The sequence below is a fragment of the Lygodium microphyllum genome, chromosome 21 (assembly GCF_053477565.2).
Source record: "Lygodium microphyllum isolate KBCC chromosome 21, Lygodium_microphyllum_v1.1.10, whole genome shotgun sequence".
In the NCBI taxonomy this organism is placed as follows: Eukaryota; Viridiplantae; Streptophyta; class Polypodiopsida; order Schizaeales; family Lygodiaceae; genus Lygodium; species Lygodium microphyllum.
This window is the reverse complement of record NC_141155.1, coordinates 80,700,975-80,714,563: the sequence shown is the minus strand read 5'-3', so window position 1 is coordinate 80,714,563 and position 13,589 is coordinate 80,700,975. Positions and strand designations below refer to the sequence as shown.

Genomic DNA, 13,589 nt, shown 5'->3' with positions numbered 1-13,589 from the left:
TGTACATATGACTTGTATCGAGATGGTTTATTTGTCACCAAATTATTCAGGAAAATCTTTTACTTGAAAAAATAAATCAATCAATTCTTGAACCATATGAATCTTGAATTTGAAATAATAAAACTGGTACCAAGAGTTCCTATGCCACTCAAATCAAAATCAAGTGAATACTTTGAATCAGTGCTTCTATTGGAGTTGGGGTCATAAGTGAGAGACAAAATCATCTACATATGCAATGACTTGGTATCTAAGCACGATCCCAACAAGGCAATCTCTTGTACCACCATCATAAGCATTGGCACCATTATTTCCCCATCTGTTTGAGCTTGGGTTTTCAGTTTCATGCTCATCATGTATCTATATTGCCATATCCATCAACTCTATGCTGTGCTACAGTAGCTCCACATGTTACATTTTGATGTGGATGTATATATGCAAACATAATTCAAGAGAAGATACCACCCATGCAAACATAATTCAAAAAGCCTATAACAACAACAGGCGTATGTCCATGGAATACATAACTTCAAGTTTCAAATCACAATCATGTACAAGGTGTAGGCACACTTAGCTAGTACATCTTCCTGGATTGTTTGAGAATATAAGCAAATGGTTTGCAGAGTCGTGTATACATAATCAGTAGTCTAATAGACACTGACTTGACAAGACCAACACCTTAGTTGTAGATCCAGGAGGCTCTTTTATTTTGTTTGTGGTATTAATTGATAGCCTTTTCTCCTGTTTGCTACACAACTCTCCTCTTAAGAGCTAGTACTTATCTTTTCAGTCAGACTGCAAAGGTATTGGTGCTCAATTGCATTAGAAAGGATGAGACCTCACACAAAGATGTAGGCCTCAGCTCTACCATGTATTGCTGAGATCTATGAGATTCCACATGCTCTTGTCAGACCATGTAAGAATAAAGAATGCTTGGACCACTCTGCATGTGTGTGTGTGTGAGAGAGAGAGAGAGAAGCTAGAGGTGCAGTGTTGTTTCTGGTTTTTTGGGTGGGGTGAGAAGCAAGAATGTGTGTGTGTGTGTGTGTGTTGGCAGACTGTCTGAGAGAGAGAGAGAGAGAGAGAGAGAGAGAGAGAGAGAGAGAGTGTGTGTGTGTGTGTGTGTGTGTGTGTGTGTGTGTGAGAGAGAGAGAGAGAGAGAGACTTATGACAGACTTAATGTGATGGCACCCAACTACCCAGTTAATTTACAAGAATAGCCGGAAACTCCCTGCTTTAGATCGACATCCATCAATCTCTGCTATTCAGCTCTATGCAATTGGAGACCAGTGCTGAATAAATGTCGCAAGTAGATTTGCATTGGCACCTTGGCTTTCATACTTCAAAATGAAAGGATGGTTCTGAGAAGCATGAAAAAGAAAAGCATACATCAACAAATACAGCAGCAACTGGATATACCAAACATATAAACATCTTAGGGTAGTTCCATGCCAAGCACTGACTAGACTGTCTTGAAGTCTCACAAGTATGCCTCACATGGCATGCTCTTCTAACCTCTTTTCCTACTATATTTTTTAGGTTTACTTTACTTGCTAGACTTCAAGAACATCTAGTCAATCCAATGTTGGAGACAATTTAATGGGCAGCAAGTACATACATGCGCGTGCACGCACAGACAGAGAGAGAGAGAGACAGAGAGAGAGAGAACCAGCAATTGTGAAGCTGACAGTCTATCCTTTGGCGCCTTCTGTATACTGCAACAAGCATACACAAATCTACCTCATTAGGAAGTTTAAAAGATACTTTCAATGCAGTTTTTGCCTCTGAGTTGAGCAATCATTTAAGCCATTAAAAGGAAAGTCACAAGTGAGAGATCAACAGCTATTTGGAAGCAAAAGCTTGTCCCATGGATATCAGGAGCCAGCAACATTTTCACTACTGAAACAGCAAACTGAAGTTGGCTTCAAAATAGTCTCACTAGTTTAAGCAGTGCACCTCACAGGTAAAGGCTATTTATTCAGTGTGCCCAACAGGTAAGAGGCAGACAGAGTTGTGATAGTTTTGAAGTGTGACTACAGGCTACAGCGATGAAACAAATTTTTGTCCAGGAAAAGAAAAATTCACCTAAAATCCCACTCGGCAGCAATCATCAATAAGATTAAAAGCATGAGATATATAAGAACAGGGGTATAAACATCTCCCAGGCTGGCTGCTGTTCAATGGAGATGTCTAGAACAAGCACTAACAGAAAAAGGCAATTTCAAGGCCTGTAGTGGGAAACCCCGAAATTGAAGGTGGTGGCAAAATCCGAAATGTCTAAGAATCTTTCCATCTCCTCATACACTCTGAATCTCCTTGCAGTCTTTCTCATCTACCTTTGAGAGCGTGTATGATCTCTATCCAGATTGGAGTGAATCTCTAAACGACAATTGTGCTGTTGATCAAGAGCTTTCCTGCATCTCCTCGCTGTTCAAAATGAATTATCCAACCATACTACACATGAGTTCCCATCTGTAGCAAACGATTCCCAGTCAGCACCATTTGGGGGAAGTCCAGTGTGTGTATGATCCTCACCTAGTGACTTGAAATATGAGAAGAGATGCTCCTCTAGAAACTCTGACATCCACAAGCTGGTCCTCTATCATAGTTCAAGTCACTACTCCCCAAGTCACTATCATCTCCTCCTAAATGTCCCCGAAAAGATGAGCCTACAAGCTCTTCTCCACCCCTCTACTCTTGGGACAAAGTCCCAAATGCAGTGCCTCTAAGTCTCCCAAATCAACCAACACCTTGTGCACACTATTGGAATCCTGTCAAAGCCAAGTACCTACTGCCAGACTCCTATGTGCTAGAAGTCAAAGAAAATATGTACACTTGCTTGGCTGAAAGATCTCCTCCTATCTCCTGCAAAGTCCATCAAGAGGTTGGAGTAGAGACTTTATGTGTGTTTAGAACATCGCAAGAATCACTGGATTAGTAACAATACAATGAATAATCATAAACAAAAGCAATAAAAATAGAAGCTGCATTGAAGAGTTCGTTGGAAATGTGGTGCATTCAAAGAGAGGTTGGGCGAGAGATTTTGTGTGTGTTTAGAACATCACAAGAATCACTTGATTGGTAACAAGACAATATATAATTATAAACAAGAGCAATGAGGACAATGTAAAGCAACTAAATAACGGACATTATTCAAGAGAGCCACAGAGATATACTCACAACAAGTACACACAAAAGACCATGGCAGTAACCAAAAGTGAGCAATACAACACCATTGTGTGTGGGTTGCATTCAGCAGGTATGTGAGTTTGATCCCTACATCCCACATCCCCCGAGGCACCAATCTATTCACATCCAAAAGTGACCAATACAACTGAATACCAACACACGGGAGTGTCTAATGGAGTACATATTTATAAATAAGTAGGAGACTCAAGAGAGTCAGAATCTACAAGAAGCAAGAGTTCACAATAAATGCCTCCCTAGAGAAATCACTGAAGCACTTTAAGAGAGTCAAAATGTATGAGGAGCGGGAGGGGGTCACAATAAATGCCTCACTAGAGAAATCACTAAAGCACTTCAAAGGACGGAATACATACTTCTAACATTCCTTGATGTTGCATAAATGTTGTGAGTACCAAGAGAGTACAATGGTACAAAGAAATTAACAAAACTAATGGAACCATGGATGCTTCAGTTCTAAATACACACTTCTACCACCACTTGATCCTCAATAAATTTGGAAATGCACATTTTTACCACTTTAATCTTGGACATTGGGCACCCTAGTGGCCCCAAAACTAGTGCCCCTTGCAGTACTTCTTTATCTTATATTGCAAATGGAAGGAGTATGACTAAGATGCTCTCATCTCCTCCGCTAATCCAAGTACCTCTTACTATCAAAACTGACCAGCAAGCCTCCAAACCAATTTGTCCCTTGGTTTGCTTGGGAATCGGCCTTCACCTTGCTGCTTGAAATACAAATTAAACCTCAAATCTGATATTGGTTGGCTAACCTCTTGAATCTCCCTAAAATTCCTCAATTTCAGCTACTAGAATTCAAGCCCTTGGCCTTCAATTCTGAGCACCTATCCTGAGGCGGCTCTCAAAATCCTGGTTTTTTGTTGTAAATTAGGGCTTACAGCAGAGATTGACTGAAATCTTTTTCTCTAATGGCTCAAACTACTAGAAAATTCTAGGATAACTTAAGAGATCACTGGGGGATGAGAGAGAATGTTGTAGAGAGAGAAATTTCAGAGTTACATCGCAAGAAACACTAAAAAGCTACTACTGCCCTGTTCAAACAGCCATGGAAGCTGTCACCTATAGCTTAGGACCACCAGAAAGACTGTTGTCCCCTCCTATATGCTGTCATTTGCACTAGAAGCACCTTGGGCTGTTGTCACCTGCTCTTAAGAGGGCTCCAAACTGCTGTCACATGCTGTAGGACTAATTCGCTAGTGGCTGCAAATCACATCACCAGCCTCTCCTTGCTCTTTAACAGCCTCCTTCTCTCTCACAATGGCTGGAATAGACCGCATCAGCTACTAAAACGATATTTCTACTTGCAAAGCCAATTTTTGCCAAGTTGTTGCCTTCTAATTTCTTTTTCTAGCATTATTCAGTATATTAAATTAATTTTTAGAATATTAATTCTAAAAATTATTTTAATAATTATTCTAGTGCTCAAAATTTAATTTCACTAGCCAATAATTAAATTGGCTATGCCAATTTATCTTCCAAGTATCCCTGAGCAATTAATGACCCTTAGACCGACATTAATTAATTAATTAATGCCTAGTCTCTAATATCACCACTGACATTAGTGGCCAATAAATTGGTCTAGGCCAAAATCTAACACCAAGTACCACCTAGTACATGTCACGCATAACTTATTACAATTTTGCCTTCGACACCCACTGCATGTATAGGGCCCTTGGCTTGTTACCATGAAATAACTACCATGTGCATCACATGTACTAAATAACCTTGTACATTTGATTAATATGTTAATGAAATGTTATCCGCAAGATTAGAGCATCTCAAAATTTCACATCCCCGTGACAGCATGTGTGTGTGTGAGGGAGTGTGAGAAAGATATATTAATGTCTCTATAAGGTTAATGTGGCCTATGAGACAAAATCCAAAGTACATCCATATCTAATGTCATCTCATCAGTAAGGTAAATATAACATTAAAATAAGTGGGTGGCCTATAAAACAATGCTAAGAAATAACTTTATGACAAGATTATGCTAGAGTAAAACTGTGACTAGTATTGTCCCATTGGTAGAAAGAAAAGGAAACCCAAATCTGGCAGAACTATGTATAAAAAAATGTGGTAGGGACTGTAAATTGTAGTTGATCTAAAAGTCTACACATGATCTTAGCTATGATGCGATTTCTAACTGCTCCACTGATATGCATGGTAGTGAATCTTCAATGTCTAGTGATAATGGTTCTAATCTGATTGTGGTGTGGCCTCCTTGAACATGGTCTTGGTATATGGGGTCGTCGTGCTCGACAAAGTGAATTGGCTTTATCCAATGTGACTCCGCACTATGGAATGGGAGGTGTCTGGCAGGATGGCTCTGTCTTTGCAAGGCTAGTAGTGTCAATATGGTCAGATCTATGAGAAAATTCTGTCACTGCTCTCTATGTGGGTCCCTCTTGGTGAGCTCATCTCCTGTCTTGCAGTAGTGTTGTGCAGTGCCTTTGGAGCTCCAAAAGGAAAAGACCTAGGCATCTCGCGTCCGAGTACTCCATGACACAATGAAGAGGTCTTAAATCATCATAGAAGAGGCAATGCTACCGTCCTCGTATGTCATAGTATACTATACATCTACATATCTAATGCTCCTCTGTCTCAAGCTCTTGACTACAAAGCTAGCAAGTCCTATCCTCTATTGGAGTATTTGTCCATCTACTTGTCTCCATCTATAGCCTATGAGAGGAGATATGAATCTGTCCAATAGCAGTCTACATGATGTGGGAGAGATGGGTGTCCATACATGCTAGCCGAATAGTGAATCCACCATCAATGAGACACAAGAAGTGACTCCGGTAGAACTCCATCCTAAATCCTACAGAGAGTGTTGGGTGGATCCAAATCCTTGTTGTCTCAATCTTCAAGATATCAACTCTAATCACTTGCTTGAGCTTTGATCAGCTGAGAGAAAGTGTAGGGTAGTCAAAGCCGTAGTTAAAAGATTAAACGTGTTCAATATCCAAAACCATGTAGGCTCATCCAAATAGTCATCTATGAAAATCAACAGTTCTTCTCACCCTCTGCTACTAGTTGTCTAGATAAAGTTAGTGCTAATCTAGAGTATCTATGATGTAGGAGATCCCATAATCTGTTTCAAAAGGTCATTGCACTAATGAGTGCCTTCACAACTATAGATGCTACCCCTAGCTCAGCTCTGACAATGGGATGTGGGGTGGAGGGCTTACCCTAATAATATGTGCTATCATCATGATCAATGGCCTTTCCATGTTATCCTAGCCATCATAATAATCTCTCTCTATTCCAGTTCGATCAATGAGTGACTAAGACGCCTGTGCTACAAGCTATAATCCCATATCTCTAGTCCATATAATATTGTAGGTGTGACTAGGGTGTCAAACAACCATAGTTTGGTGCAAGGCTCCTAGAACTATACATGAGCACACTAACTCTCAAGTGCCCCTAGTGCTACATAGCCTCATGCCAAACACGCCTCTGATTCCCCTCTAAACGTAAATTGTGGGCCAGAGAAGGTGACTCCCAAATAAAACATATTCTCGCACATGCTTCACTATGTCTTCTCCAAATGTGAACTAGTACATGGATCTAGTCGCCCATGCTACTGAGCTGCTCAACATAAATCATGGGCCAGAGAAGGTGACTCCCAAATAAAACATATTCTCGCACATGCTCCACTGTGTCTTCTCTAAATGTGAACTAGTACATGGATCTAGTCACCCATACTACTGAACTGTGAGATCTCTGTCTCTACAAAAGACGTGCAAAGTATCTAGGTGGCGCTGCAATCCCTCTAGTAAATCTGAAATAAGAACAATGTCATCTACATACAATAATATCGGTATCAATACCCCTGCTAGGCTAGCTCCAGGTTCTCCACCTCGGTCAATGTAATCTAACACTTCATCTATATATAAACCAAACAATGTGGATGCATGAGGCATCTTGGTTTTACTCCTATGATATTGTCAATCCTCTCTGATAGTCCCCCCAGGTGCTCGTACATGACTTGTCATTGTCTCATATAATGCATAGATACCCCAGTTATACCTTCTCACACTCCAACATCCTACAATCTCCGCATAATGCATGTACGAGGCACTGTATCAAAAGCTTTGCAAAAATCTACAAAGCAATAATAGATCCTCTTGTCTCGAGCTCGACCCTCCTCGATAATGGATCTAAGTGTGAGGGTATGGTCCAATGTGCTATATCCACATCTGAAACATGCCTATCCATGAGCTCTCCTGTCTTGCATCTCAGTCCACTCACTGAGTTCATGTTCCAATATAGATCCGTATACCTTGACCAAGGGATGGCTGATCATGATAGTCTTATAGTTGCTAGGGATCAAAGGATCACCACTCTTGAAGAGTGGAATTATAGTATTGTCTGACCAACTCATAGGGAAGCCCTAGCATATTGTTGTATTGAACATATGTGCTAGTATGGGTGCTAGCATGTTGCAAGCATGTGAGAAATGTTCTCCCACTAGCCCATCCTCATCCTGTGCCCTCCCATTTTGTAATCTATAAATTGCATCCCTAACCATTTTCCACGTGAAGAAAAACCACTATGTTAGCCTACACACATGTGGGAGCTGCATAGATGGCTATCTTGGTAGATCATACAGCTATCATCCATAGTCAAGCCAAGCATCTGGTGATGTAATCTATATGGGGGGTTGTTTTTCACGAAACATCTTCCATGCACTCTTGCTATCCTGTCCTAAAAATAAATAATATATCTCTCCTGCTTTCGCCACTGAACAAGGCATTTGAAGAATGTCTTTCTTGACGATGTGTCCGAGTGCCTAGCTCCACTTCTCTTTGTGAGCTAGTCGAAGTGACTCTACACTCATCATCATATGAGCTATTTTGGGAAGCAGTAGAGAGTGTGGCCTACATTGGAACAAGGTGCATGGGAATGCATACATGGTTGATCTATGTTTGGCTTCTGCTAAGTCCGTTGTACATTCCTCCAACGATCTGCTCAAGTCCAATGTATGTAAATTATTCTGCAGAGAGCCACTGTAGCAGTGTACCCCGAAACAACATTTCGGCAGGTCCGAAATGGACCGGCCGTTTCGGACAGGGACGGAAACAGGAGACCGCCGTTTCGGAGGTCTTGCGGCCCGTTTTAGGTGGTTATCCAGCGCCGAAACTCGTTCTCCTTACAGACTTCGAACTCACGCGCGCGGCACACCAACAGCTCTCACCTCCTCCTCCTCAAACATGCAGCTCCCGCCTCGGCCCTCCAGCTCCTGCCTCCTCTTCCTCTTCCTCTTCCTCTTCCTCTTCCTCTTCCTCTTCCTCTAAGCTATTCTTCTTCTCCTTCTCCTTCATACTTCTCCTTCTTTTTCTTTTTCTTCTCGAATCTCCTCCTCCTTTAATCCATTACCTGGGTCCTGACTCCTAAAGGCTAATCATATCATGGCGCCGGACCCATATTGGAGGCACATCACTCCAATCAAGGGATACGAGGGCTCCGGCGGATCAAAGAAGTGGCAATGCAACTATTGTGGATTGGAGAAATCAGGGAGTGTAACACGTGTGAAAGACCGCTTGGCTTGCGTTCCCAACAAAGACATCCAGCCTTGCGCAAATGTGCTAGCAAAAGTAACAGTAAGTCTCCATCTTTGGCGCCGAATACGTATGGGTATTGAGCTAGAAGAGGATGAATCAACACCACATCGGGCTAATGAAGCACAAGTGGGGCAAAGAGAGGCTAGTGGACCTAGTGGCGCTAGCCAAGTTGGAGGTGCCAGTGGCCCATCAAAAAGAAGTGCATCCATATCCGTATCGCGTCCAAGTGCAAAAAGAACCCCGTTGCCATCTTCTAGTGGTGGTACGCAAAAGGGCTCCTTGCATGGCGCAAGTGTCCATGTAAGACTTCAGAGGCAAGCAATTGTGAAGGCAGCTAGGGAACTCAGGCGCTCATTTATTCGGTGTGCTATCCCTTTCAATGTGGCCACTACACATCAATGGAAGAAGACAATCAGGGCAGTAAGCCACATAGGTGGGAGTGGGAAGGTCCATCCGTAGATGCATTACGCACACGGGAGCTTCGAAAGGAGAAAGCATCCATAGAGGCTCAATTGGAGTCCTTGAAGGAGACATGGGTGAAATATGGATGCACAATATTATGCAATGGATGGTCAGATATGTGTCGAAGGAATGTTTACAATGTTTTGGTGTCTTCATGTAAAGGCACCATGTTCAGTAAGGCCATCGATGCCTCTGCCTCAACTCTTACCATCACGGAGCTTTCATTTGGGAGCACATGCAACATGTCATCATGGACATAGAAGTCCAAAATGTGGTGCAGGTGGTGACAAATAATAGAAGCAATTGTGTGTCTATGGGATGTATGCTTGAGGAGGAGTTTCCTAGCATAGTATGGACTCCATGTGCATCCCATTGCCTTGACTTGCTTATTGAAGATGTTGGGCAAATATCTTGGGTGGATGACATTTTCAAGATGGTAACAAGAATGGTAAGATTTGTGGAGAAGAGGCCATCTGTCACAAGCATCTTTCGAGCCAATAGCACACTTGAGCTATTAAAGCCCTCCACCACTAGATTTGCTTATATGTTTATTATATTGGAGAGGTTGATACAGGTCCGTCCAAATTTGATACGGACCATTGCATGCCAGAAATGGCTCACATGGAGTGAGAGAGAGTCTCCAAAGGCTCTTGCTTTTAGGCGCAATATTTTAAATGAGAGTTGGTGGGTTGAGGCAGAGGCATTGGTGAAAAGTCTCACTCCTATTTACACTGGATTGCGCATCACTGATATGGAGGGAAGTTGTATCTTGATCCCACTTATTATGCATCTTGATTCTTGTTCCATTGTTCTTGATGTCAATCTTCACTGCTCTTTAGATCATACTTTATTCATGAGTCATAAATTCTAATTCATTTTGTTACCTTAAGTTTTGAAAATTGAGTCTTAATTGTGTTAAGCTGTCTTAAGTTTCAAGTTTCAACCATTGAGTACTCAATCTTGACTCCTCAATCTTCACTCGTGAGTCGTGACTCGTGAGCCGTGACTCGTGACTCGTGAAATGTGTAATGAATCATGATTTCAATCATATGACATAAAGACTCAAAGTTTTGTATGAAATTTGGATACATGTAGTAACTTGTTGTAGACATTGATATATTTACATACCCACATATTACTGTATTTTTTTTTAGTACAATCGAAAATGTCGTTTCCCTGTTTTCAAAATTTAGCCAAAACTCTCCGTTTTCGTTTCCTCCGTTTTCGAAACTCCCTCGTACTATGCACTGTAGATGTATGAGATGTCTTCCGCAAAGTGGTATTTGGGATGTTTAGAGAGGCATGGTGTTCCATGTTTCATATGTCCGCAAGAGAGCATGAAATTCAAAATAGCATGATCAGCTGCTATGTCAATTGGTCTCATAGATACCTTAAAGTTTTGGATGTGTAGTATCAATGTTGGTGAGCTTATCAAGTAATCCACAATACTACTTGCCCCTCCTTTGTGGTTCCAACATATCAAAGTGTCAAATCCTGGACATTGTGATAGATCATTAAATATGGCTAGTCTATGTGTACTTCCCAAAGTCAATAGATGTGTCCCATAGGTACTCACATCTTTATCCTAGGCTCTCCTGCGTAGACCTATTTCATCTATGTCAATCTCTTTAAACATGTCATTATCATGATCTATCCCCAATGTGTACATTGAAATCTCCCACTAATAATATATCCCCAATGCTAGCATATCTCATAATATCCTCATAGAGTCCATCAAAGGGAGATCCATCTCGTGTGGCATAAGTTGAGTTTGCAAGACGAAAGTAGCATATTGCAATGAATATATCCCATAGTCATCCTACATGTATTCTAATCCATAAGTATCATGCATCATCATCTCTCTTCATTACCTACACCATCCCTTGGAGATCTTCTCAATATAGTATGGCCACACTATCCCTAGTACTTCCTAGTTTTCTAGCTCATAGACAAAATGCACTTTCCCACATATACCCCTGCACGTTTAGCAATCGGCTACCTTTTATATTGGTGTATTTCTGTGTACATGGCTATGTCTATGTTTCGAAAGCTATCTTCAAAGTAACCAGCGTCCAAGCGTAGGGCTCCATTACAATTCCATACTGACATCCTAAGTGCCTCATAGGCCTCATACTATTAAGCAGTCCTATCAAGGAGGATGACCCGTCCATCCCTATAAATAGCCTATTTTCCCTCTTTGCCAGCTTCGAATACTTTGGGCATGTGTTCTCTATGATGTGCTATCTATGCTAGGATAAGATTCTCATCCAAATTAATCTTCTTACCTTCAAGGACTCTCCTCTTAGAGAGGAAGGCCTTTTTCTTCTCTATGTCCCCAAAGTAAAGGATTAAAGCCTTGGGCTTAGAGTCCTCTTTCCCCACTCTCCAAGCACTAACTATAGGTACATCTGAAGCCCCAATTTTGTTAGCAAGTGTCTTAGCATCTTCCTGTGGACTACTGTTCTCCTCCCATCCTACTACCCGTACATGCAGTACCCTAGCTCGTCTCCTAGCCTCTTCTTAAAGAGTAGCATTCATTACCTCAGTTTTGTTCATTAATGTTCATTTATTCTTTTTTACTACCTCAATCCATGGGCTAGCGGCTAGCCTCTTCTATCTGCTTCTGTGTTATCCTTGTCACTTTTGCCCATGAGTAAACCTCCCTTTCACGTGCCTTTAGTGTCTCTTTCTCTTTTATAGTTCTTCTTGCATGTTTATTTCTTTTTTCTTAAATATGTTCAATTCATCCCTCAATTCCAAGATTTCAGACTTACAAGCATCAACTACTTTCTACATTTCAATTTTCAGAATGTACATTTCGGACAAAATTTGTGCCTGCAATTCATTTTTCAATCTTTATGCATACATCTTGTATTTCTTCCTTCTCATCTACTATTACTTCGGCCTTAACCTGCTCTCATATTTCTTTTTCCAACTCCTATCTCATAATTCGTAGTTCAAAGCAAATCACGAGATGAATTTCTTCGTACTTCCTTTCATTCACGGTGCATGAGGTCTTTCCATGCCTGTCAAATCTTGGGCAGACAGTCACGAGCCCTACAACCATTCAACTTGTACCATGTATTCTTAGTAGTTCTTGATCAGATTCATCTCCTAAATATTCATTTTCCATGGATAAATTTTTACATTTTTCTACATCATCCATCCCCGTAGTTAATTGTATTCACACACTCTGTGCAATGCCACTCAGATTGTATTTTGTACATGTCATATCAAAGCAATGTCTGCAATTGATTCATATTAATCTTTGTGGGCCAACATTCATTGCCGCTCTTAATAGCCTGTTGTACTTCTTTTTGATAGTGGATGATTTTTCTAGATACATGTGGATATATTTTTTAAAGCATAAATTTGACACATTCACCTACTTTTCTTCATGGTTGCTTTTGGTACATAATCAAACAAGTGGCCATGTAGGTTGTATAAGAAGTGACAGTGGTGGTGAGTTTATCTCCCACAATTTACCGAGTTTCTATAGAAGCACGGCATTTCTCGCCAACTCACCTCTACCAACTCCCCCTCTCAAAATGAATCGTAGAGCACAGGAACCAAATTGTGATGAACATGGCATGCTCTATGATGTTTGTCATAAAGCTCCCCGACGAGTGCCTTTGAGTCGAGGTTGTTAACACTTCATTGTACATCCTCAACCGATGCCCGACTACAACAGTTCCTCAAGCAGACATTAATTGTGACACTCGACCTATCATCTCCCACTTCAAAGTTTCCGAGGATTGTGCTTACAAACACAGTCCTCATGATAAGATAGGAAAGCTTACTCCTCGATTTGATCTCCTAATTTTTGTTGACTATTTTTTCAAGGTGAAAGTCTATCATTTATTTGATCCTCAAGCAAACAAGATGATTGTCTAGAGAGATGTCGTTTTTTATGAAAGGGATATTATGCAGTCCACTACACCGACCTTTGAGTCAATTCCTTCCCCTACCATATCAAAGACGGTGCCGTTTAAGCAAATCTACTACCCATTCCTGACCACCGGCGGAGTCTTCAGCACCGAAGTCCCCCTCCACGAGACTCGTTATCTCACTAGTACCAGCAAACCATGAGGGATTCATGGATCCTTTCATCCGATTCCACTTTGGAGTGGCCTAGAAGATCTATCTAGCTTGCACCTAGTGTATCGTTCTTTGATTGATTGCACTAGATCACACCTTGCATACTTTGCTTTTTTACTCGGTCAATATTTCAATGCACCTAAGATATCACATTGGATTGCTTTCCATATGCTTCACCACCTAACCTATATTGCGACAACCAGTGTTATTGCACTTGCTAGTAACCCTTTCATCAGTCCATGA

At 41.2% G+C, this 13,589-nt stretch overlaps 1 protein-coding gene across 1 annotated transcript in view; it reads right to left on the bottom strand.

Moving 5' to 3' along the window:
- Window positions 1–310: 310 nt before the first annotated feature.
- The window catches only part of LOC148018202 (mitogen-activated protein kinase kinase 1a-like), a 38,227-nt gene continuing 24,948 nt past the window's right edge, over window positions 311–13,589 (bottom strand). Inside the window, exons 7-8 of the mRNA XM_087662219.1 lie at window positions 1,667–1,712; window positions 311–1,358 (exon numbers count right to left, since the gene is read on the bottom strand). Coding sequence (XP_087518345.1) covers window positions 1,269–1,358; window positions 1,667–1,712 — 136 coding nt within the window. The 3' untranslated portion in view covers window positions 311–1,268. The remainder of the gene's footprint in view (window positions 1,359–1,666; window positions 1,713–13,589) is intronic.